Source organism: Nanorana parkeri, unplaced genomic scaffold (assembly GCF_000935625.1).
Source record: "Nanorana parkeri isolate BGI_ZX_2015 unplaced genomic scaffold, ASM93562v1 scaffold2404, whole genome shotgun sequence".
Taxonomy (NCBI): Eukaryota; Metazoa; Chordata; class Amphibia; order Anura; family Dicroglossidae; genus Nanorana; species Nanorana parkeri.
In genome coordinates, this window is record NW_017308672.1 from 68,470 (window position 1) to 96,287 (window position 27,818).

General features: G+C 40.1%; 1 protein-coding gene across 1 annotated transcript in view; it reads left to right on the forward strand.

The window, feature by feature from the left end:
* The window catches only part of CNGB3 (cyclic nucleotide gated channel beta 3), a gene marked incomplete at its 3' end in the record, with an annotated part of 97,189 nt that overhangs the window by 16,177 nt on the left and 53,194 nt on the right, over positions 1–27,818 (forward strand). The window contains exons 5-10 of the mRNA XM_018573503.1: positions 748–846; positions 1,368–1,580; positions 2,916–2,962; positions 5,989–6,075; positions 13,008–13,072; positions 17,121–17,243. Coding sequence (XP_018429005.1) covers positions 748–846; positions 1,368–1,580; positions 2,916–2,962; positions 5,989–6,075; positions 13,008–13,072; positions 17,121–17,243 — 634 coding nt within the window. The remainder of the gene's footprint in view (positions 1–747; positions 847–1,367; positions 1,581–2,915; positions 2,963–5,988; positions 6,076–13,007; positions 13,073–17,120; positions 17,244–27,818) is intronic.

The window sequence follows — 27,818 nt, forward strand, 5'->3', positions numbered from 1 at the left end:
AAAAAAATGTTCTGCCCCGGGCGCCCATAACTCTGGTTACGCCACTGCTGTGCATCAAAAATCTCTGCAAAGTGAGGGAAATCCTCTCTTAGACAATTGTCACCTAAACAGGCGACCTATTTGGAAAACGTCCCCTCTATTCCTGTTCTGGTGACAACTCAAAATTTGAATTTTCTGTTCCAGTGACACTAGTCACCAGGACAAATAGGGTGAATTTTTCCAGTGGGTAAATAAACATAAGTAAAAACCTGGCAGGTTTGAACTCATTGCTGCTCTATCCAAAAATAAAATAAGGCTTTGGTTTTAGATACAGTTTGAGTTTAAAAACATTCATTCACCTAACCCACTGGTGAGCAATTTACTTCATATAGGGGGCCTCAAGTGTGGCCCATGACATCACCAAAGTGTCATAAATAATATTCAGTAAATGTAATGCTACAAAAAAAGCTTTCAGAAACTGCAGATATGCAACAGGAGATGGTCAAAAAGCCTAAGTGCATACTACATGAGGTAGTCAAAGACAGAAGTTATGCTGCAGGAGATGGTCAGAGACTACAAACATGCTATAGGAATTGATAGAGACTGGGAACATGCTTCAGAAGATGGTCAAAGACTGCAGACACATTACATGAGACTGTTAGTGATCACTGCTATTACACGCTCCTTAAAAATGACTTTGATATTTCTCTGAGCAAGATCCATTATAAAAGATCTGTCTTATGTATATGAAACCCGAACCAGAAACAGAAGAGCAACATTATTGTGACATGCTCTGCTGCAAGTTCAAGAAGCGACCGTTGAAAAAAATCAAGTTCAAGATGCCAGACTCCATTGATAGCTATACAGGTACACTGGTGTTGACAGGCCACACAATTGACCCTTTGCTTAAAAGGATGTTTCAAAATGTGCTATGTGATATAATATCAAGAAGACCAGTTCAAGGCAAAGTTAATCATTGTCTTAGTGGGGATTAAAGAGGACTTACAGAGTGGTGATCATAGCACTGGCACTTGGTGACTGGCCCATCACTGACACATGTGGGTGAGGGACAATCATCAGCACTGTGTAGGTCTTTATTAGACCAACTTAGAGCTTACACAGGGCTGTGTTTTCTTACTCCTAGTCATTGAACAGAGCAGTCTAGAAGCAAAGGCAGAGCCAGTATGTGGGCAGAGAGCCATTAAAGCAAACATGTTAATTTGCTCTAAATGGGCAAAGGCAAACAAATACATGTTTTGCAAATGCTCAACATTTGACTGGGAGCTCAACATTTTACTCCTCAGGAGGTGAGTGGCAGAGCTCTTCTGGGTGAAGTTATCCCTTACTAGTAACCTGTGTACTACATTTAAATATCTTCTTTGCTTTAGATCCCTACTATCTCTTTTGGCTGCTCATTGTTTCAATTTCCTTCAACTGGAACTGCTGGTTCATTCCACTGCGAATTGTATTTCCTCTTCAAACTTCTGACAACCTATTCTACTGGATGCTAGTTGATTACACATGTGATGTTTGTTACCTTCTGGATATCCTTGCATTTCAGCCACGTCTACAATATATAAAAGGAGGTGACATAGTGGTAAGTATCAATAAAGAGGCAATTGTATTGTTTACTGAATAACATAAACAAAAAAATACTGAATGTGTGGAAGCACAAGATCTATATAATTTGGAGGAAAGTAGTGTCAGCTTCTGTAGCAACAAGGCTGATTCTGATTCCAGAAGTTATTTTTTCCCTGCATTGCAAGAATCACAATTGTCACCTTACTGTTGTTATGGGCACTTTTTTTAGTCAATTTTTATAAGTCCGATGAGCTTATTTAGATTAATGTTACCCCATAGAAACCAATTAGAATTCATCTTGTTCTGGTCTCACTAAAGTAAAGTTTACTCACAATGGTTGCTATAAAATATGGGACTTTGATTTTAGGGTTTATTTCTTACTCTGTTTCTTCAACAAGCCTGCAAATGTCAAAGGTCCAAAGGGATCTCCAACAAAGGATAACATTGGTCCCTGATTATCGGGTACCTGCTGTGGGGTACGAAACTTTACGTAGACCCGGTACTGTCTGGTTACCTGATTATTTCTTTAGACATTATTAACACCTGGCAATCATAATTCATAGAACTATATATTTATGATAAGATAAATATATATAGAGGGAGAAATATAGAGAGAAGTACACTTTTTAGGAATTAGTTGTAGTGTGTGTGTGCTTTGCAAGCGATTGGTATGCTACCGTGTTATTGGTTCAGAAATTGATTTAGAATTGCACAGGTCTCAGTAGTAGGAATTACCTTTAAAGGATATCCATACTGAACTCTAAGAATATGAGGTATAGGAAGGATGTCAGGGAAGAAACTCAGGGATGGCTGCCCACATGACACTCCATTATATGAATACCAGCTTTAGAAAATGTGAACTTTCCATCATCTGTCTGGGTACTCAGATTTCCTCCTACACTTCAACTATATATATGCATGTGAGATAAGGACCTTAGATTGTGAGCTCCTTGTTCCAAGTGTTCACCTTTGCTAGCAAGTGTCCATAGCTGTGGCAGAATGGCTAGGTGGGTATCACTATTGTACACTGAAATGTATTAAGCACACAAGTTGTATACAGATGGTGCCTTACATTTAAGAAATTCTGTTCTGTGTAAACCAGTTTAATGCATTACAACCCCTTATTGAATAAGGCTGGATGTGTGGCTGAGCTTAAACGAATGTCAAAAGCAATCAGTAATAAAGGCTGATATCATGGGAGTGGATGTGTCATGCTACATTTTCTGTCTCCAAGTAATTGCACTATGATTCATTATTTTACAGACTGACTTTATTTGCTGTGAAAATGTCATGTGCTTATATACTGTATGTAAAGTGCAGTGGCCTGATAATAACTTACTTTTATTTCTAGGCAGAGAGAAAACAAACAAGTAAACATTATTGGGAATCCACAAAGTTCAAGGTAACGAATGTCAATATGTTGTTAAAAATGTTTGTATTAAAAAAAAAGCTGCTAATTTAACTGCTATGTAGGCACACAACAAATTATTATTGGAAACACATATTTAAAGGAATCACTTGGGTCCTGAAAGACTTGGGACATCCACAGGACCCTAGACTGACATGTACTACCGTGTGGTCACTGATCTAATGTCATGGGCATAACTAACTCTTGCACTGCCACAGAGGTAGCTTTTGGTGCCATGGGTTTGTTTTATTTTAATCATATCCGTGCTCTATGTAAGTGTAGAAGCTATCAGGGTGGCTATATAGCTGCCTAATCACTACTAAAAGTAAATGTGCCACTGGGTGAAGCGTAGATAATGGGCTACCATGCAGCTGCATGGGCTGGTGGCACTGTGGCTGTGGAAGCCTCTTCCATCCCTCACCTTGCTCCTCTGTAAGCCTGGGGCCACTGTGAGGGATTTAGAATGGTTGAGTGTAGAGGAGACCAGAAACATTTGCTTACAACCTCCCTTTGGTGAGAATGAACCCAGAAGTACTTAGCTCTAAGTACTTTCTTTTTCAAAGGTCGGATGTACAAGCAGATCAGGGCTCTCGGTCCTTTAAATCTGATTGTACTAGAAGTAGGGTAGATATCTCAATATAAAGCACCTGTCACTACTATCCCATAGAAGACTTATCAGCCCCCTTTTGACAGTAGCAGATAGAAAAAAACTGTAAAAAAATACAAAAAACATGTAGTGCATAAAATTATACATACAAACACACACACATATGCACATGTGCATAAACCCCAATTACACATACATTGATGGACTTAACAGTTTTTATTGCTTCTTCTATTTCCAATTTTGGGGAACTTCATTTTTTGCCGTTTCGCAAGGGCACAGAATTGTTAGCCTATAACTAATTGTTAATTTGTCACACAGTGACACAGTGACATGCCTCCTGTACGTTAAAGTTATCCTAGGCCAGTCAGTGAATTACATCTATTGCACTAGAAAATGTCTACCATCTAGAAACCTTTATATACGCACTTGTTTATCGACCATACAGTGCTGACATATGTATCATTACCTACACATATTGGGTGTTCCTGTACTTGGGACAAATAGAGAAAATCATCTATTGAAAATATTGGTAATATTATTAATTTTCTAAAATGCATTACATTACAATAAGGAAAACTTAATTTTTCACATTTTGTGTTTGTCAGCTTATAATAAAAATATGAGCTGGCTAATTATTAGAACTCTTTACAATTAACGGCATTACATGTCAAAATTATTTTGGTAGCTAAAATAGTCACAGGGTTATTATGTGGTTAACCAATGCATACTTAAAAATTAATTTGGCACGAGTATCCAGGTTTCAATTGCCCCTGGTCATGATAGGGTTTTGAAAAATCATAATGAATTAAGAACTGACTAAGCGAAATGATTCTCCAAAAGCATAATGTGCATACAATCTATAATATAATGAATCAGTGGGCATTAATCTTTTTACTAAAAAAAAAAAACATTTGCATTATGCATTGTGAAGTACTAATATAGAGACCTGGTAGTTCATTAAAATGCCAGATTTTCCAACTCCCTAAATATTCTGTATAATATAATTCTAATTAATTGTAAGGGGAAAATGCAGTTCCTAGTGGAGGTAAGAGGTATGAAGAAGTAAGTGAAAGTACGAGATATGTTTGTCTATAGGATAATACTCAGTATGATGGCAACAATTTTTGCAACGCAAACTTGGGGTACATAGTAGAAGACGAGGGATGTGAGCTTTTGTGCCTTGGGTGCCAGGGTCTAGCAATATCCCTGCATTTACTATTATGCATTTACTATTATTTCATATATGTTGGGGCCCCACTATTTACAAAAACATGTACAAACTGTGTATACAAGCTGAAATATAAGCCAAAACATTAGTTAATGGTTAATATATAACATAAATGCAGGAAGCACATGATTTTGTTTCAAAGTTTCTACCGATAACATTCCCTTTTACGCCCTCTTCTGGAGCTAAACTTCATTCAGCCTGAAGTACGCCATGCCCTGCTTAAATCATAATCCCTCAAGCCGACAATGTACCTCACTGGTTTCCCATTTTGCCTGCTTACAGTCTCACCTCCACTATGCTACGCTGCACTGAAACATACCATAGCTGTAATTTTTGGTTTCTCACCATTCTTTGCCATCTTCTGCTGTCCCTTAGCTTAATTGTTACACCAACTGTAGCTATGTGGCAAAGATGAATTCCACAAGGATGTATGCTGTTCAATTATTCCATTGCAAGCATTCCCAGCCATGATATTGCCATGTACAGACATGAACACTTCATTCACGATATGGCAGCTATAAGTGGAATCTTTAGAGTTCACCACCATATTGTAGAGGACAAAGGTGCCAGTGCAATACTTTTGAAGACAAAAACTAATGGCTGAAGATGGAAAACCAAAACTTAAAGCCAAAGAATGTTTTAGGATGTAGGTTTGGGTGGGCAAGCAGAGCAGTATTTGCATGGGTACTTATTAACTGGGGGGTTACATTGTGGACTAGAGAGGTTCAGGGTTTATGTAAAGGGAAAAGGGATGTACTGTAGAGAAGTAAAGCTCCAAAATGGAGCTTTAGCATAAGCTTTACCTTATGGCACAGGGCTTCCTGTGTTTCTGCTTTCTGCTCTATTTAACTATGGGATTCAAGTACTCTCTACAGTTATTGCAGTACAGTAGAACACAGTTTAATGGAAAAACCCATAGCAAACAATTAGCAATTATTTCATTGTTCTGACTGCTGTTAAGTGATTAAAGGATAAATAGGTTTGACTTAATGGATGTATTTTAATTATTAAAATGATGGCGTTGTTTGAGAGCTTCTAGGGCCATGCAGACATACATTTGAACCTAATGTAGACTGACATAGGTTAAACTACTCCGATTCCTGGTGTGAACATCAGAAGTACATAAACATAATGTCATCTGTTTCGTTTAATTGGAACACTAAACAGCGTGGTGTTGTTCCACAGCTTGACGCAGCATCTGTGGTGCCATTTGATCTTCTGTACGTCGTGTTTGGATTCAAACCAGTGCTGAGAATGAACCGAATATTAAAGGTAACACATACTCAGCATTCAGAATATCATTACTCTTCTATTTATGCTTTGGTAGTACAAAATAAAGGAGTGAATGAACAGAAATAGATTTAAAGAAAAGTGCCTAACTTGTCCAGAGCCACTGGCCAGATGTTTTCTAGGGTTGCGTTGCAAAATGAGAACTGGAAACGGGTTACTGAAAGCAAAACACTTTCTATTCGTCCAGTGGATTTATAATCCAATAATGCTGTGTGTGGTCATGTATGACTTTTATTTACAAAACCTGTCAGGTGAAATAAAAAGAAAAACAACTGCTGCCTCCAAAAACCTGCAGTCATGGTCAAATACTGAGCATTCAAAGATCCAACACTGCCTTATAGTGCTGAAGCTTTTCAGCCCCTTCTTGCCTCCCGCATATTCCCACAGGCCAGCAGCATCTCATCAAAGTGATGGGCCAAGTGGCCTGTATAGGAGCAGGTGGTAGCTACAAGCTCCAACACTCCAAGCTCCAGGTATTTGGAAATACCTGCAGAATTTTTGGAGGCTGCTGCAAATATGTGCGGGCACTTATATGTGATTGCACTTTCTGCCTGTAGTCATTTTAATAGTAATTCAATCGGTTTCTTGCTGTACAGATGTACTAAATTGAGTAGCATTCTTTGTTGCAGGCACTATAAAGATCCTTGTACAGCTGCTGGGGTCCCTTCTAATATCCAACAAAATAACACAACATTCACAACATCCCCCGCCCCCCCCTTCCCCAGCCTTCCATAAATCAGAGTTCATGCCTCCTACAAAGCCAATCACTAGACCCAATCTGTTACATGGGGGCAAGCAGAAAGTGCTGCTTAGGGCTATCTAATTTCAACTGTGAGTAAGTCAGACTTTGCAAAGCATGTTTAGGTTGGTTCTGGCAGGGTAGCAGTGGGAAATGTAGTGCAGCTAAGATATTAGTAAACCTGTACAGTATACAAATTTATTTTAAGCTTAGGTCTGGTCTTCTCATTTCTGTTAGAACCACTAGACATGTCTTACTAAATGATTTTTGAGGAAAGAAATCTTGTGTAATTGCTATTTTTACTTAACGTATAACTAAAGGCCCAACATTTTTTTTAGATTTGGATAGAGTGGCGATTGGTTAGAACCACAGTCATTATTTCTATTGCTGTCTGTGTTCCCTGAAAGGAGAGTCACTCTCTCTAATTGTCTTGATCACCAATGTCACCAGGAATGAATTTTGCATTGTTACTTTTTAAACATTATCTAACTTTGGGATTAAACTTGCTCTATTAATATACAGTATCTCACAGAAGTGAGTACACCCCTCACATTTTTGTAAATATTTTATTATATAATTTCATGTGACGACACAGAATAAATGACACTTTGCTACAATGTAAAGTAGTGAGTGTACAGCTTTTATATCATTGTACATTTGCTGTCCCCTCACAATAACTCAACACACAGCCATTAATGTCTAAACCGCTGGCAACAAAGTGAAAATGTCCAAAGTATATACATGCTAAAAAAGTCTGCAGGCTTTTACATTGCTTTTTTGATATATATTTATTTATTTAATTATAGTGTTATTTATTGTTGGTGAATTTGGTATTTACAGAAATATATTATTATAAATACCTAATTCAACAACAATAAATAACACAACAATTAAATACATAAATATATAACAAAAAGCAATGTAAAAGCCTGCAGACCTTTTTTAGCATGTATATATGTACAGGTGAAACTCGAATAATTAGAATGTTGTGCAAAAGTAATTGCAGTAAGTGCTGCAAAAGGGGTCCAAACCAAGTACTGAGTACATATGCATGCTTGTACTTTTCAGAGGTCCGATATTGTTCTATGTACAATCCTTGTTTTATTGATTGCATGTAATAATCGACTTTTTTGAGGTTGTGGATTTGGGGTTCTTGGGGTTTTCTTGATGTAAGCCATAATCATCACGGCTTGAATTATCTTGCTTTGCATGTAATGAGTCCATCTCATATATTAGTTTCACCTTTTAAGTTGCATTAGTGAAATAAATTAACTTTGAACGATATTCTAATTATTCGAGTTTCACCTGTATATATACTTACTAAAAAAAGGTCCGCAGGCTTTTACATTGCTTTTTGATATATATTTATTTATTTAATTATTGTTGTGTTATTTATTGTATGTGCATAAGGTATTTACAGAAATAAATAATTTTTTATATTAAAAAAATGTTCACGGTTATCAGTGCTTTCCTAGGGGAATTTCTTCTCATGCATTTTTTATTATATAGCACAACCGTGATAACAGAATATTATGGAGGTACTCTGTTAAAAAAGACAGAATTAGAGTTTTCTTTTTTCCCCGCTTGATACAATTAAAGAGTTAAGATACTGCATAGGATACAGCAGTATGAATTTCGCTAGCAGCAAGACAGTTTTAATCTGTGAGACTAGGCCTAACCAGTATATGCCTAGTATTTGGAATGCACCGATACCAATACTAGTATCGGTGTTTGTATACTAGTACCGTTATCTGTGCGGATACCGAGTATATGGGCGAGTACTCGTACTCGCCCAAATGCTCTGATACCTTTCCCGATACTGGAACTTCTGGTCAGAGGGAGATATCCTCTGACTGGCAGTGCCACGAGGGAACATGGAGCCGGGAAGCTGGCTCCATGCTGTTTGGCTGGCTCGATGCTGATTGGCCAGCCAAACAAATCTGAATATATGGCGACACGACCCCCGCGCTGCAGACAAATCATTCCCCTCACATAGATCCTTAGCAGCAGTCATTGCCATACCAGTCCCTTGGCCAGCTGGGCAGACACCGCACTCCAAGCTCTCCGGGATCTGCCCACGTCTCCTGTGTGCACATCGCCCACATGATCAGCCCTCAGCCTGCTACTGCGCATGCACAGGATTTCTGAATGAGAGCGCTGGGCAGTCTGTGCATGCGCATTAGCTGGCTGAGGGCCAATCACGTTGGCGCTCTGCACACAGGAGACTTGGGCAGATCCCGGAGATCTTGGAGAGCGGCATCTGCCCAGCTGGCCAAAGGACTGGTACAGTAATGACTGCTGCTAAGGATCCATGTTAGGGAAATGAGGTGCCTGCAGGGTGGGGGTTGTGTCACCATATTGTCAGATCTGTTTGGCCAGCCTTGATGCAGATTGGCTGGGAAGCCGGCATCCCGGCCAATCAGCATCGAGCCAACCAAACAGAATGGAGTCAGCTTCCCCGGTATCGGTACTCAGTATTGGCGAGAACAGAAATATAAATATCTGTACTCGTACTCAATACCAATAAAATGGTATCGGTGCATTCCTACCTAATATTATTTTTTACTATGCAGTACATTATCAATACAAAGAATTAAAGTGAGTGAATTCCTGAACCATGAACAGGCGGGGTTTACCTCAAACCAATGCTAGACCCAAATCAGAACCTCATCCCTACTGCAGTGGGAAAAATTGAGCCAAACAATGTAAGCCCCCCTAACATGCTACTTAGCCATATGCTTATACTTTGCAGGAGCAGATGATGTTCCTGACATTTTTAAGCTGTAACATGGCTTGAAACCTAACACAGCATCCTCAGTCTGTGTGTTTCAAACAGCAAACTAACCATTGTACACAAGCGGTCCTGTACAGATGTTACTCCCTCTAGAGCCAGCATTAGAAACTAACCACTGGAAGGGCAATGTCATTGTACTGGGTCAGACTCCTTACCAAGGAAAAATTTGCAGGAAATGCAATGTGTGGCATATGTAGGGGGGCATATCATTCACTGTAGCAAGGTAGAGCAGCCTAATCTGTCCTCTCAGGTGTGAACAAATAATTTGTAAATTGCAACCTTGAATGTACAGGTACTTCTGCCTCAGACAGTCAACAAGACAAGAATTATATCAGACTGAAGTTCTCCTTTAAGTGCCTCAGTCATATACAGTTATTGAAAAACTGCCCATATCAACTGACCTTTTAACTCAATATGTAACCATGCAAATAATTAAGGAGCGTAGTGTTGCATGCTAAAGTAAATGCTCGTCGCAATATCTAGGCAAAGCATTTGGTAATGATCAAAGCCGATAAGTCATGTTCATTGGTGCTTAAAACCCTATTAAGCAAAATGCTCTTGAATAATAAGATATGACAGGTTACATCGGTATCAGGTAGATGGAATTGTCTCAGTGATGCGCTCAGTTACAGTAGATGGCGAGGGAGACCTGTGACTCGTAATAAATGACCTTGGGCAGGGTCTTCTGGGTTTGACAAATTGCCTTCAGTTGTTATCCACTGAATCATTCACATTCAAATGATTTACAGACTTGGATATTTTATTTATTGCTACACTGAGTTTGATGAGGGTCAGTGTAAGTTTTTGTTTTCATGGCTATACAATTACATAGTTATGAAATGCAAAAAACATGTATAAGGAGAAGATGTATTGTAAGGAATGTATTGTAAGAAATAGGGGGAATGGGGATACTGGGACAGAAAGACACAAACAGCAATTGTAAAAAGCCTGACAGAAGTTGTAACCCATCTGTGCTCAAAAACAAAAAAAAAGCAGATTGAATGAATATCTTTTCGGTTACTGTGTGCAACTACAGGTCTTTGCACTCACTAAATAAGCTCATAAATGTGAAAACAGTTAGGCATGAGTAGCAGAACTATGTCTGTAGCAGCCAGTTGAGCCCATTACCCTGCCATGGGACCCATAGGCAAATAGGGGTTCAGGTGAGATGCTCTCCCTCACCTCCTTCTGCATTGGGATGGGTTAGTAAGCCCAGTATATACATTCATTGACCACTTTGTTAGGTACACCTATACAGAGACAGGTAGAAAAATAATGGTTTCTTTATGGAATGGATTTAATAAAAAGTACTAGAGGCATTCCTGAGGGATTTCGCTTAAAAGCATCATCACTACAAAGATAGGGGGAATCTTGCTAGAGTCATGATGTATAAACCAAATTCTGATCTTGGAACCTGAAATCAAGATACAACATAGATTTTCAATTCTCCAGTCACCTAGGTTTGGCAAGCCTAATGTTCTAGTTTAGATAACAGGAGTGAATGCCAGTATCTTATTTAGCTACTCTGGCCACCCCTTCCAGAGAATCACCCCTGCTTTTCCACTGTCTGTGGATTGCACAAAGCTCTCCCTTCACAACATACTTCAGGGGGACTGCATGGGCCTTCCTAACAGCAGATGGTAGGTATACCTATGCATATGTGTGCCTCCAAAGATTCTTCACATTCTCTCTTAAAGATAAAGACATAAGACATCAGCCTAATAATATCCAAGATCATTATCTAGACAGCGAAGGTAGTGTTCTGCCTCCCCAGTCTAAGCATTGAAAGTGTGATCTCTGTAACTTACAGTTGTTGTGTGATTGCAATAACTTCCAACCTCGTTAGAGTTGGCAGACAGCGACTCAATCCAGATGACACTTTAAAGATCATTAAGAAGTTTAATCCAAACTGTGCAGAACTTTACAATAGTGAACATAGGATGGGTCAAAAGATCATATTGTGATCCCCTTAACAAAGAACATATGGATGAGATGCAGACTGGAACATAATGAAGAAGGGTGGAGCTATCTACACAGAGGAAAACTAAACTATGGGGAGGGTTGGAAACAATACCAGAGACAGATAAAGCACGAATAATCTTAACTACTTGCCATCCGGCTGTTGTAATTAAACAGCCAGATGGCTCGCACTCTGTGACAGGTGGACATTTTTAAACATAGGAATATCACAAAGCATGTGTAACACGACATGTTATTTGTATCATTGAGTAAAATAAATATATAATGTAAATTTAAAAGTACAAACCATATAGGAATGATGCAAAAGAAAACAAATTAAAACCACCACCATCACACAAAAGCACACATCACAGCACAAACAGAGCACGCAACAGTTATATACGAGGGGAGGCCAATTTGTTCTTATCCTCACCATGATCCAGATGTGCTAGGGATCTGAAATTTAGTCCACTGGCTCTTCCTTCTCTACATATCCACCTCCTATGGTTACACACTTTTCACATCTGTGAAACAGACCTTTAATACCATCTGCGTAGAAGTATGCAGATTTGGAGGAAAACCAGCTATCAACTTCAGGAATGACTGCCTCATCATTGTGGAAACGTCTTCCCCGTAAATGTTTCTTCAGATTTGGAAACAGGAAGAAGTCCGAAGGTGCCAGGTCAAGTGAGTAAGGTGGATGGGGCAGAGATTCATAGCCACAATCACGCGATGTGCAGGTGCATTGTCAGCTAGCAGCAACACACCTTTTTGAATACCTAATCACGACTCAGTATTCAACTTTGTCCGGTATGAGACCTACTCCATTTCTCTTGGCTCTAACTATAATTCACCATGACCTACAAAAAAAAAATTGGCATGCATATTACGACGATATCCAGCTATAAACCTGCACAATTTCAGATCCCTAGCACATCTAGATCATGGTGAGGGTAAGAACTTATTGACCTCCCCTTGTATATTGTCCAAGGGATTCATACTACAAGTCATTATAAAATCCTGTGATCAATTACTGAATGTGAGTATGTAGTTAATATGAGCAAGGGCTGGCGAATAATGTAATTTTATATTATCTGCATCTTTAAGGCTGCTGTACTGTAGTTGCACAGGAATATCTGCTTTGCACAATATCAGCAAACGAAGGGAACCCACACTTCATAGGAAATGACAAAGTGTTAAAATCTATGAAGACCACTTCTTCAAGAAAATGTTGCCTTTTTGACTGAATTTCCTCCTTTTACACTTTACTTTTATAAAATGAAGCCTAAATGAATACTGTTTTGTTGTTTGTGACATTTTTAGTTTCACGCCAGTTTTACTGCAGTGAGTGGTTGGTACTTTTGTAAGTGCCCTGTTATTACTTGTGTGGGCCTAATTGTTTCATTTGACATTGTTTTTCAGTATGGTACATTCTTTGAATTCAATGATCGACTGGAAGCTGTCCTCAAAAGAGCTTATATTTACAGGTGAGCTCCAAACTGTGAGAACGTGCTAGAAAGCCATAATTTAAACTGAAGTGGAATAAAAATCATTCATTCATTCATTTCACTCCTTTTATATGGAGAGTTTTTTAATAGAGCTCATCTGCATGGAGTTCCAAAATCCCGCCATACTGAAAAGCATGAACTCTATAGTGCAGAAATTAAAAGCTTGTGTATCTTCTTGTAAAGAAAAGGGAAACTTGAAAAGCACAATTTCCCTTAAGGGGTATTTTAACCCACAATAATGAACTTCTCTTAATTTGTCCCTTTTGGGCTGCTATATAAACCATTGAAAGTATCTGTTTAATAAGTACCTTTTAATCTTGCCAGAAGTTGTGAGTCAATAACTTCCTGTGCTATCTACCGTGTTTCCCCGAAAATAAGACACTGTCTTAAATTTTTTTGGGCTCAAAAAAACACACTAGGTCTTATTATCGGGCTAGGTCTTATTTTTTCTTTTTTTTAAATGTACAACAATCCCCACTTATTCATGTAGAAAAATATGGTGATCAGGGCAATCATGGGTGCCGTACCTTTCCAAGAACAATTTGCTAACCAATCGCTGGCCAGAATGAGCGAAGCGCACTTTCACTATCGATTCCTCACAGGCGGAGTGCATTTGGTATCACTCCGCCTGTGACATGAGCCAGCGCTATAGAGGATGCATCGGCTTATGCGGCTCTGCTCCCTCCACTGCCGCCTCGCTTCCTCTAGCGCTGGCTTCGTTGGCACCGCTGATTCTCTCCCGCAGCTCTTCAAGTCCTCCCTTATGCCACCACCGGCCCTGGGAATGGTCACAACTAGGTCTTATTTTCGGGGTAGGTCTTATATTTTAGCAATTCCTCAAAATAGTACTAGGTCTTATTTTCGCGGGTGGGTCTTATTTTTGGGGAAACAGGGTACCTGTGCTGACTGTTAGCAGTTACATTGTTCTCAGCTAGGACTACATAATCATGCCCTTCTAGTTTATGAAATGAGAGGGGCAGGGTCCTGTAGTTCTATCCTGTTTCTGTTGTCCTGATATACTAGGATAAGTGAACATTGTCATCCTAGGACAGGAAATGTGTTGCTGGCAGAATCGCTAGGTAAAAAATAAAGGAACGAAAAGCTTGAAAAAAAGGAAGCCACTGCAGTAAACCACAATGAAGAAATTACATTTTGTTGTGTAGGATTTAGATAAATGTTGGTCATGTGTTTAGATGAAGCACTGAGATCTTGCGGAATGCTGAATTAAAGGAGAACTATGGGGTCAGGGCTTTTCCCCATAGTTCTCCTAAGGGTCATGGGAGAACACAAACTAGCGTTCTCCCGTGACCCAAAGCTCAGCTACAGCTCGCGGTATACTGAGACACTGCAGCCGGGACGGATCCGACTACACTGTCTAAATCCACCCAGCTGCGGGAATGACAGCTGGCTCTGCCTATCCAGAGGCAGAGCCAGCTGTACCCGCCCCCTCCCCCTGTTTGTTCCGCCAGTCAGCGCTGGAGGATCGGACAGGGGAGGGGGTTGAATCCCTGCAGGGATAGTTTGAGAAGTGAGTGAGCGACGGTATGTGTTCGCTCACTTCCCGATCTACTGAGCCGACCTGTGACAGTTTCATTGTCACAGGTCGGCTCAGAGTATGAGGCTGAGTGAAAATCACTTGCCTCATAATTCTTTAAGTTTTACTTGCTTAGAAGAATATTATTTTAAAATACTACATTGTGCAGGAAACATATATATAGGAAAACTTCATGTGTATCATATAGAGACTAACACTGCACTGCAGCGCCATATACAGCTCAAAATAACAGTACACATCAGCAAATGCTGCTGTATTCCCTACATTTTAAAGCCCAACTTCAGTCAACACATCTTTTTTTTTTAGCTTCCAGTGCTGTTAGGATTAGAATTAGAGCTCATTAAGGGAAATTTACTAAGTCTGGAGCAGACAGAATCTGGAGCAGCTGTGCATTGCAACCAATCAGCTTCTATCTTTCATTTTCAAAGCTCAACTTAACAAGTTGAAGATAGAAGTTGATTGGTTACCATGCAAAGCAGATGTAACCCACACTCTAACATCCTAAGCCACATACGTACCAACTTCCAGAATTGGGTCCCCCAATGTTTACATGCAGCAGACCTGTCCTCTTCCTACCCCTGCCCCTGTGTTAGCAGTAGAACCGCATAGATTGAGAGATGTGATGAGACAAGATGAGATGGGGTGTGACTATGGGGTTCTATGTGCTATCTCTAAGTCTATAGGTTCTACTGCCCCATTCCAGATCTCAGGTTGAGGCTGAGAAGGGTGTGTGTGTGTGTGTGTGTGTCAGGGGAGGGTTACATCTGCACAGCATGAGGGGAGAACATTTCTTTTTGGCACTTTCCCTATACTTGAAAGTGATATTAAAAGAGAACTAATGTTTTGGTTTTAGTTCTCTTTTGGTCAGAGGAGGACATTTACTAATGTCCTCCTGTGACCCAAACTCAGACTATGAGTCATTGCTCTCGGCATGGAGAAGGTTGTGAGCTCTTGATCTATGGAGCTGGCACCTGCAGTGTCACATGCTGGCTTTAAATTATTGGGGAGAGTATATTTTACTCTCCCAATACTTCTCCTTTAATGCCAAATGTTGTTAAGCTGATTAAATCACTTACAATGGATACTGCTTCTTATTGTTTAAAAGTTTTAGTTTCCTGCAGAATCAGCTTATCCCCTGAGCACTTGTCCTTATATCCTGTATTATGGTGGCTACTTTCCCTTGCAGGGTTCTATTGAGCCACTCTTGTGGATGATAATAAGCTGTGTGTGTAACCACAAAAACACAGGAACAGTAAGGCAAGACACTCCCCTGCTCCCTCTTCTTCCGTTCTCCAAGCTAGTAGATGTGTAGGGTAGTGGGCAGGATTGAGGATTGCAGTATCCCAATCTGCCACTAGATGTCCCCATAGGCAATAGTGAGTGACTGGGGGAGTCACTGTATTGTTAAAGGTTGCTCTGCCCTGAGGGAACTCTATGTCCAGTGAGAGCCAGATATATAGTTTTGGGCGGGGCAGCCGCGCAGTAGGCACATGTGCATTTGGCAAGGTGGACAAGACAGAGTGATTTACAGAAGGCTGGTCCATGGCAAGGCACAGGACCAGGCCTGTCATCATGTAGTCGCTGTGGATATCTGTCAGCTTCCCCTAAGGGGGAAAGCAAAGGAGGGCAGGAGCAACACTATCTGATGGAACTACTCGCATCACTGTAGGATGCAGGATTCTGGGCAATACATCTCCATCTGTTGGTAACTATGCATGTGTGCTTAAACAAGTAATGTGCCATCATCAGTGATTGGGATGATTGAAGCCTGTATTATGTTGTATATAAGAAGATGTTTAAGTAAAAGTTCAAAAGGCTCTCTGTGTGTGGACTGCTCCTTCCCCCACCCTCTATGATGGGGGGTTCTCCAGGAAGCGAACTTGTGGTGGGCTGGACTGCTGCTGTAATGATGTAAAGGAGTGTATGTGGGGAGAGATCACGGCAATACTGGTCAAGCCAGGCACAGGTTACTCTCAGAGGTGGACTTCGCCATGAAGGGGCGATGTGCTGAGATTCCGCCCAAGGCATTAAGTACCTTGAGAGTCCTGTGTTCAAAGTATTCCAGGGGATCTGAGCCACTACAAATGTAGCCAGGGCAACAAAGAGTTAATGGATACCTGGTGCCGCACAGCTGAAACTCGTGAAATGCACGCAGACCAGCACTCGACCACCGCGGGGATCAATAGGTGGATCCCACTACACAACAGATGGATAGATGTTGGAGACTGCTCTGTCCCTTGTGATCTTGTAGTGGACAGAAAGGTCAGGGAAGAGGAACTAAGAGAGTTAGAGCCAGCTGTTTAAAAACATGATGTCTGTAAATGTTTGGGCAAAATTTTAAGCATCAAGCAAGCCTGTTACTTGCATTGAATGGAAAAAGTACAGATTCACTTTAATATTCACACATAGTTACACAAAGAACATTTTCATTTCAATTTACTTTTCTGAAGATCTTAATTTTATCTTTCACAGGGTCATCCGAACAACTGGCTATCTCCTGTTTATTCTTCATATTAATGCATGCATTTATTATTGGGCCTCCAAGTACGAAGGCATTGGTAGCACCAAATGGGTCTATGATGGAAATGGGAACATGTAAGTTTAATTTTGTCAATCTAGAGACTTGTTACTAAGTGTTGTGATTGATTCTTGAAATAGTTAAAATGAATGCAAGAATTATATCAACTTGAACTTTGTGTTATTGAGCAATAACCTTTAAGATGCTCAAAGGATCATTTTAGTAGTAGGGTATGTGTTTGACATAAGGCTCAGTTAATGCTAATATATTATCATGAAAGGTCAAATTCAGCAGCGACCAATATAACTATCTGTCATTTGACAAGACTGACAGCTTGTTATTTCATTTGCTCTACAAATGACACAAAGACAATAGAAATGATGGAGAGATGCAGGGCCAAGTGTATTATTTATGCATCCAAGCTACTGCCGATCTCAGCAGCAGGAAGATCAAGAGTGACACAACCGCTTGTTGGGCTTAAAATGTCTTAAAGGAAACTCACATGTAATTAAGCAAGATGAGCCCTTTCTGTGCTTCATTTTAAAGTGTTTGTTTTGAATCATCTAAGGTAATTTATAAGGACATTCTACTCTGTGATCTGCACTATGGCCTCCATATATTTCAGTTCACAAAACTTCCGTAACAGTTGCAGGAAGTGCATATTGCTTCAATGGTCTATGGTTATGAGACAAGCAGCTCCTGAAGTGCTGTGTGTATGGATAGCTCTGAAAGCCTATGATATACAGTATTCAGAACTGGAAGATATTTGTTCACAGTATATTTCAGTTTTGAATATGGCATCCAGTGAATATACTGTACTGCCAGTACTAAAGCAGCTGTCTGACTTTAAAGGAAAAAAAGACGTGTTTAGCCTTAGGGCCTTAAGTATTACAGAAAGTTACCCCATTTTCCAAAACTATGACCGTAGTTTCTTCACACCCTGTATCATGACTAAAGATATAGTTTAGTTAATAACGTTTTTTCTTCGACAGCAGCGGAAACATAACTTTCCTGTAATGTATAAAGTGTGTCCTATGTGGCTGGCTGATGGTTCCTTCAGATATCCTTCTTGATCCTCCTCAATGATGCTGGATCCTCTTTACAGCGGGGGAACTTATGGTACTGTATGAGTTAACTACTTCTGCTGTTAGTAAAAGAATAGCGCCTCTTGGCCTCTTCTTCCATCCCTCCCCCATGCCCATTCACAGAATCCTTGCATTCTTTTCATGTAAAGCGTTCTGTGAGTGGAGAGAGGGTTCTGCCATTCATCTGCCTCTCCCACACTCCCAAAAAGCTTTACATTATGTGAAAGGAATGCAATGCAAGGGGTGCAGGTACTCTTAAAAACTAGACCACACAGGGATCCATATACACACACAAACATGCACAATCACATACAGACACACAAAGGTTGGACTTGATGGACCAGTGTCTTTATTCAACCTCAAATACTCAGTAATGATCTCTGTGAATGGATAAGGGGGGGTTGAATGAAAGCGATGAGCAGTGCTGGATTCTTTTAGTAAAAGCAGAAGCAGTTAACTCATACAGCACCAAAGGTCTCCTGCTGTGAAGAGGGGAACTATCTTTCTCCTTTGAAAAGAATCAATTAAAAAAGTGAGCTGGGCGGAGCTGGCAGGGCAACCGATGGATCACATTTTGTTCAATTCAGCAGGAAACGGCTGAAATTTGCTTTGTGTGTGAATTAAGAGTCAGAGGTGAGAAGTATGACATTCGCTACCTTACCAACTGCCTGAACCCATGCTGATTGCACATACGGTCTTCCAGCTCTTATAGTGATCATAACAGTTTAATGTCCTGTATCCTCATATAAACTAAGCAAAGCTAACTTAGAAGGCAAACTCAAATCTTTCCTAGGAAAGCCTGCACATTTACTATATTTTAAGACTGAATATTATTTTGCCCAATCCTGTCTCATTCTCTTTAACAAAAGTTATAGCATTCAACTTTAGCACAATAGAGAAATCCTTGGTTGTGCTTCCAGTGATCTCTATAATGAGTGTCGAAAAGATAACAAGGTCCAGTGTCACTTCACTGTGTCTGTCAATCAGCAATGAAACAGCAGATTGCTGGAGTACAGACAGCAAATTGTGAACCCCTAGGAAGGTTAGACAGACATAATAGAAGAAATATACCTAATTAGCACTATGTTAAGGTTTAAGGTACAAAAGAACCCGCAGAACACCCAAACCTGTCAGTATTTCTCTGTATGTAGACATGTAATTACAGTGGCAATTTATACATTTCATTGGACTGTCTATGTCTATGAAAGTGAATAGCACTTGTTTTTTTCACTTCAACCGCATCAACCTGTGTTTAGCAGCACCCATGTAAATTGCAAATGCAAATCATCAGATCTAAATCAAATCTCAACACAGATAATTAATACAACTCCACTTGAGCAGCCTAAAGCAAATCCATACTTTACCTTCCTTTTACTCCGTTGGTCCTCTGTTTGTCCATGGTAGTAAGGAGAAGAAGCCCTGTGTACACTCCAAGTGGTACTGGTTGGAGCTTACTCTTTCACTTGCTTCAACCTGTGTTTAGCAGCACCCATGTAAATAGCAAATTCAAATCATCAGATCTCAATCAAATCTCAACACAGATAATTAATACAACTCCACTTGAGCAGCCTAAAGCAAATCCATACTTTACCTTCCTTTTACTCCTCTGATCTTCTGTTTGTCCATGGTAGTAACGAGAAGAAGCCCTGTGCAAACTCCAAGTGGGTCTGGTTGGAGCTTACTCAAGGTTGTAAGGGCTCTCTCAGCATCCCCACACGAAATTGTTCCTTGCTGTTGATTGGGTGCTTAGGCACCCAGCACTGGAAGTCAGGGTGTCAGGTATCTGAATATGGACCCTGGATGACAAGGTTGGGCTCTCTTACTGCTCCAGTCCAAACCTCCCCAGGTTGGAGAACAGGGAATGTAGAGCAAAGATGTGCTGCTAGTGACATGCCATTGTTGCTGGAACTTGAAAACAATGTCTGGGGATGCCAGAGAAGTGAAGGTCACTGATGAGTCAAGGAAAAAGCCCAGGTTTGTAAGGGTGGGAACGAGAAGCACCAAATAAGTAGCAAAGTCAAATTCATGCACAAGCCTGGTCAGCAATCATGTGGGCAAAGTATCAGGATGGCAAGCAAGAGTCATGGTTTTGAAAAGAGGCCGCAGTTGTTAAAGGGAAAAGTTGAGCAGACGAGTCAAGGAACAAGTCAAGCTAATAACTAGACATGTGCGATTCGGTTCTTTCCGAAATTCGTTTTGGACGAATTTTCGGAAATTCGGAGATTCGGATGCATCCGAATTCCGAATTAAAGCTAAGACGAATGCAAACGAATCCGAAATTCCCGATTTCCCGAAACTCGTTATTAAACGAATTTCGTTGCAGCAAAACGACATTAGGAAAAAAAAAATACAACAGTTACCTTTTCCAACAGTTCCTTGGTCAAAGTACAGAAGCAATAGACCCTTAAGGTCTGGTAGGAATTTTAAAGGGGAACCCCAGCCCCAAAAACGTGGGCCCCCCCCTAACAGTCCTACCAGACCCTTGATCTGAGCACAGGTCCAACAGCGCAGGAAAGGGGGGGGGGCGATCAGTATAGTGGTTAGAGGTAGAGGCTTGCAATTGATTGCCATTGTGAAGTTCGCTGGTTCAAGTCCAGCCATGGGAGAGTAAAGGTTTTCTGTTTTTTTTTCATAAACGAATTTCGGCAGGACTACCGCTAACGAATTTCGTCCGAAACTAATTTAATTTCGGACCCGAAAAACGAAACTAAACTAAACAAATTTTTTTTTTTTTTTTCAAAACGAAACTAAACGAATTTTTTGCTGGTGCACATGTCTACTATTAACAGAATGTTCCTCACAAAGGGTAAAGAGTCACATGCTCGCCCATATCCAGAAGTATCACGTATTACACAACAGACAGCCAAATGAAGCAGTAAGGGAGTGAAGGGAAGGTGAGTATATGCAGGAGGCATTTAAATGAACCTGCTGTATGCCCTGCATCAAATATGCACAGGTTCACCTTAAACTTAAGGAAGTGCCCACGTGGTCAATTTGCAAAGACACACAAGCCATAGTTCCTTAAAATATCCCTAGTTTTTAGCTGGTGGTATTTATAAAGTTCTATAAGAGAACATAATTCGAGCCATCGGAGGTCAGGTGACTAACACCCTCACAACACTGGTCTGGGGTGGTAGACAATCTAAGGGTACCCACACAATTTATAGTCCATTTGTGTAATTATTGATTGCATTGAGTCACACGATATTTTCTGTTACATTCAGAATGTCTGATCAGGGCAAGTATCTATTAACCACTTGAAGGCCATAGTGTTTCACCCCCTTCCTGGCCAGGCCATTTTTCAGTATTCAGCGCTGCGGTACTTCGACTGATGTTTATTCTGTCATGCAACGCTTTACTGAAACGATTTTCATACCATTTTTTGGGGACAGATAGAGCTTTCTTTTGGTGGCTTTTATTCACCACTGGGGTTTTTATTTTTTACTATATAACAAAAAAAGTACCCTAAATTTTGAAAAAAAACATGTTTCCCTATAAAATGTTATGAAACATTTTTTTTCACCCCAATTTTTTGGTAAAATATAAAAGTCGGGGTCACGTCGGGTAAATAGACACTAAACATGTCAACCTTTAAAATTGCGCGTGCCCGCAAAATCGCAGAAAACGACCGCAGCCAAAAATGGCCATAGGCGACGCTTTAAACGTTTTTACCGCTCATCAGTTTAGTGTCATCAGTGATTGATGGCCCTAGAATTATTGTTCTCACTGCGACGTTCGCGGCGATATGCAACATGTGCTGCATAATGGGCGCAATCGTCGGTTTCGTACATAGGCGCACCCGACGCATGTTTGCGCGTGTATCTGGGGGGCGGGGGACTTTAAAAAAATGTTTGTGTTATTTTTTTTTATTTTTTTAGCTTCTTTATTTTTTTTAGCTTCTTTATTTTTTTTAATGCTGTAATTTTTTTTTTTTTGACTTAACTTTATTGCTATAACATAGGGGACTAAGGAATCCCCTATGTAATAGCCAGTTCACCAAACAGGTCCTCTTTATGGAGACATCAGGGGTCTCAAGACCTCTGATGTCACCTAGGGACCCCCACAGAAGCTGATGAAGCACAGATCTGCTCCATCAGCTTCTCTCCGGTGTTCTGCACCGGAGAGTGACACTGAATGCAGGAAGTGATGTAATATACATCACTTCCTGCATTCGGGGACAAGAAGAGAGATCAAAGGGATGATCAAGTAATGATCATCCCTTTGATCTCCTGTTAGAGCGTCGCCGTGCCGGTCCCAGCCGCACCGGCCACATCGGAACACGGGACCGGCAGCGGCGGCGAAGAGACGAGCAGGAGGAGGTACGGGGGGGGGGGGCGGCGCACACCCGCAGATCCTGCAAGCGATCGGGCGTCTCTAGAGACGCCTGACCGCTTGTATGTAAACAGCCATCGCTGGCTGTTTACATGCTGACGGTTTTCCCTCTCGTGTGCGGCGCTCAGCGCGGACACGAGAGGGGGGAGGGGCAGGACGTCTTAAGACGCCCTCCCGCTCTGAGCAGACGTCCATCTGGCCGTTCACAAACGGCCATGGACGTAAGGTAGTTAATATCTATGGATACGGCAGAACATTTTTCGTTTTACTGATTTACAATGTGTGGTGTGCTGACAAAATAGTTTTCAACGCACAAGCATAATGTACTTCAAATTACTTTGCTAGTGTATAGAAGGTCAAATGTTTATCTGAAAAGAGAGCAATCAAAATAAAAAGCAAGGTGCATTTTGCAGAGTATTCCCAGGGATGAACAAACAATCTAAATTGAAACCTGCAATCAAATGTAAAATCACTATAATGGGTGTGGACAATATACAGTAAGTGCAGGTTTAGATTTATTGAACAGTTCTTCACAAACAGTAATACCTGGTGCTTTATCAGACATCTACTTCTCTAAATTAAAGTAAACTCTTGCTGAATGAGATGACCCTTTTGCTTCAGTACTGTCAGAGTTACAGATGTTATGAAAAGTTTACAGATCGGGAAAGTCAAAGCAAACTTAGAAGTCCTTATGTACGTACTTGGTCTGGGTTAGTGGCTCAAACCATTAAAAGTTTTTTCTGCTATGAGACAAGTATGAAGAATTGCAGTCTTTCTTGCGAAAATGTCTGGCTCTACCTTTAGTATGTTTCACGCACAATTCCTGGACAAGCTTGCTGTAAATGAATGTCTTATTCCTTATCGTTCTAGCAGAAAAGTTTTTATTTTGCTTTGTGTTCATAAGAGAAACATGGCAGCTGTGATTTCTCACCATTTCCCCATAATCTTAGTTGTCTGCCTTTATTGTTTGTTCAAGAGCTTCAGTATTTTTGAGCAATTGATCTGAAGCAAGTATGCAATGCAGAGAAATCAAAAACTAGTCTAGTAGTTTGAAAGTACGGAAGCCAGAAGGTCCACATGACAGCTAGGCAACTAACATTTGCGGAATGAGTAGCCAGCAATGGCAGCCTCTATCAGGTCTCCTCACTAAAGGGTGAAGAGTTTGGAGAAGGCAGGAGAAGTGAACAATCTAGGCCAAAATAGCTGATTTGGAAAAATTATCCAATTCAGGTCACTTTCCAGTTCAGCTATGTTGTCCTAGATTGTTCACTTCTCCTGCCTTCTCCAAACTCTTCACCCTTTAGTAAATAGTCCTGCATGTTTCTCTTAAAACCCGACTCCAGCAAAAACCTTTGTTTTGGATACGGTGGGGAAGTGTCAGATTTTATTGCTATCTGTCTCCTTAGTGGGAAGGTTTCCCCTCACTTCTAAATCTCTCTGACGGGGACACCTATAATAGCAAAAACAATGTTTTAGAATTAAGGATTTTCTGGCAATATTGTTTTGCTATCTGTGCCTTTTGGTTTGGGTGACAGCCACTCCTGCCATTTCTTGCACGGGTGTCGCAGGGCCAGGCAGTGAGGCAAAATACCCCCAGTGGGGTAACAGGCAGAAATAAAATCTTACAGGAATGTTAACTCTTCTCTGCCTTATCCAAAACACTAAAATAAAATAAAAAAACTGGGCTGGACTAGTGTTAAATTTGCAATGCCTCCAGCTTACTGATATTTGCATACCTTCCTATGAAATGCAAATATAACGTTATGTTTCCTTTTTCCACTTCCCAGATAGATAAATGTGCAGAAGGAGGAAAAAAAACAATATTTCTTGAAACATTTGCAGAATGCAAGTGAGGCAGAGACTCGGCACATTATAAAAGTCTGATCCGGCCTGTGCCTCTGTCATTATTTATGCTCGGTCTGCTACATTCTTCTCTAGCTGTTTACACAATAGCATGCCAGTCTATAATAGTATTTGTTTAATTCAGCGCCAGAGGCTCTGGAATGGGTATCGATGTGTTGAAGAGCAGCCTGGCATCCCTGAGTCCAAAATATTGTTATTTCAGAGGCATTTTCAGAATAAAATGCATGCTCTCTGTACTGTCATTGCTGAACAGCTCCTGTCTATTACTGCAGGATGGTTATGCTTTGTCAATCATTTTACACAATTTGCACATATGCTGCTAGATTTTTGGACCATTTGCTCCGCTCTTCCCTCAATGGATATTTCTGATGGCATTTTTAGAGATACACATATTAAATAGACAGACCTGTTTTTGCTCTATTTTAAATGCTAAGGGGCGCACGTAGGTGATTGCTTTTACCATTATCACATAAGCTGTAAAATTGCTTGACCTGCAAGTGGAAGAAACCATTCAAGAGCTGGAGATTTGAAAGTAAAATATACTGTTTATTTTCTACCTCTTTATTACATTTTGAGAAAAAGATATAATATCATACTCATACTATATATCCCTGCTTAAATATGGAAAATATATACATTTATCTGCTACTTATTTCCTAGCAGCAATATTATAGGACTATGCAGTCGAATTTAGGAGAGAATTCCATTTCTTATTTACACAAGAAAACATCCAATGTATATTTCAATGAGGCCCAACATGCAACCATCTAGTTCTTATGTGATGGCACTACTGAGCTTTTTAAGAACTTTTCTTTGTTTTCTTCATTTATGTTTTTTTATTGTAAGTGTAAAGAGTGGACATTAGTCAGATCCGAAGGCGTACTGCTGCTCTGTATATATTCGTGGCATTGGTGCGGTCATATAGGCTTGTTGGACAGATACAACTATCATATCAGTTATTAATGATTTTCAGGCAAATTTTTTTTTTTTTTAAATAAATCTATTCATGAATGCAGCTAGTACACATACCTTAATGTATCTTCCTATCAGCCCCCTGTAATCACCTGCCAAGCAGGGCTTACACAAAAATGTAAACCTTTTACTTTTTAGGTCGCCAACTGTCCATGAACTCATGTGCAACCTGTAGAAGGTGTGATCCAGTGAACTACTCATACACACAGGGTGCTTTAGAGGCATTGAGGTGGGCTTATCATTTTGAGATTTGAGACTCAATTGTTAAAGAGGATCTGAACTGTAAAGGCTATGCACAAAAGAGGCGGGCACAGGAAAAAGCACTGTTCTGTCTCAACCACTGATTTATGTATTTAAACATGGAAGATAATGTCTGCGCTTATGGGTAGTCTTAGAGAACTAATGGATGTTATTACAGCTGCTGCACTATAGACACTGTGGTCAAGCTCGTAAACAATAATAGGTATGCAGCGCTATGGGTCCAAATAATAACTAATGAAATGGGTCTATGCTAAGGCTATTGATGAGAAAATAACCATTGATTGTGCATGAATGAAATTAACATAAATAAACCTCTTTTGATTCAACTTGTGCAAATAGATACACATAAATATAAAATTATAAAAATCGTGAATTCATGTGCTAAAGGTATAAGCCATTACCTCAATATAGACTATAGATCAATACTCTCCCACTCTCCCAATATCTCCCACCTTGACTGTCTTTAAGTGTTCCCTAAAGACTCATCTCTTCAGGGAAGCCTAACCCGCCTCAACCTAACCACTGAACCATCACATTCTCAAATAATTTATCCCCTCACAGCAACCTCCTCATGTATCATTTCCCCTCCTCTTTTAGATTGTAAGCCCTCAGGGGCAGGGCCCTCCTTACCATCTTGTCTTGAATGGTATTGTAATTGTTATGTCTTCCTTACATTGTAAAGCGCTGCGCAAACTGTTAGCGCTATATAAATCCTGTATAATAATAATAATAATATTGATCATAATTGTGCAAAACTGCAAAGAGTGCAAAATCGTGCAGTAAATATTTTCATATAAATATATATGAACATATAAATGAAAGTGTAAAAATATAGATTCATGAATTCTTATTCCAATATATACATAAAGTGAAAAAATCTCTCATAGAGAATGTATAAGTTCATAAAAGTCCAAAAACTTATTTAATATCCAATGTAGGTTGATCAATAATAAATAGTGAAAATAAGTATTATTATATCCAACATGTGTAGAAAAAGAAGTTAAAAGGTTTTAGTTATTATTTGGACCCATAGCGCTTCATACCTATTATTATTTATATGTATTTAAATATACCTCCTGAGACTAGTCTGTACAAGTAGAATCCAGTGTAGTTTGTTCAGGCTTGACAATGCGAAGGATGTGATTATTTGTCATTCTTAGGCTGGGTTCACATCTAGACGTATCGAATATGCGCGTTTGTCGCGCGTTTCGTGCCGCGCATTTTTACCACGATTCGCAATAGACGCGCGTTTCCGAGGGCTACCTGGCTGTATCCCAATGGATACGCGCGGCAAATACGCCCCAAAGAAGCTCCTGTACTTCTTTGGGCGTAGGGCGTTTTGCAGCGTGTTCCTACGCGCTGTAAAACGCCCATGTGGGAACCATGCCCATAGGCAATCATTGGTTTTCACATGTTGAGCGTTTTACAGAGCGTAGGAACGTGCTGTAAAAAACCCAGGTGTGAACCAGGCCTTAAGCTCCCCACACATTTTACAATCTGATTGTACAATCTCCGTTAGATCTACCAACAAGTCTGTAGTACAAGGGCCTGCCTGATTGGACATATATTAATTGGATATTGTAGGTTGATCCTCATATTACATACATCTGGTAAATCTAAAGTTGAGTGTACAGATATTATATAATCAGATTCATTTTTGAGATCAGAATTACTTTAATGTAATGCTATGTTAGCAGTTTTGCTAGGGTGAGTAAGAGTAACAGAAGCACCTACTTTTACAGGATCGCTTCAGTGCTGGTCACATGACCAAAAGCCTAGACACTTAGGGGTGTATTTCTAAGCAATTCACAAAGCCATTCGCTCTTCAAAATTGCATGTACATGTGCAAGTAAAAAGGGGCAAAACTAAATTTTAACAGCATATTTTCCTTCCAGATCGAATGTAATATCAGGTAAATCTGACATTATGGGCACTAGATGGAGCTGAGGAGCATAGCATTTTTAGACTGTAAGCCCTCAGGGGCAGGGCCCTCCTTACCATCTTGTCGTCATTTGTATTGTGATTGTAATGTCTTCCCTATATTGTACAGCGCTGCGCAAACTGTTGGCGCTATATAAATCCTGTATAATAATAATAGCAAAAAAACATTTCCTATGCTCCTCACCACCATTCCGCGGA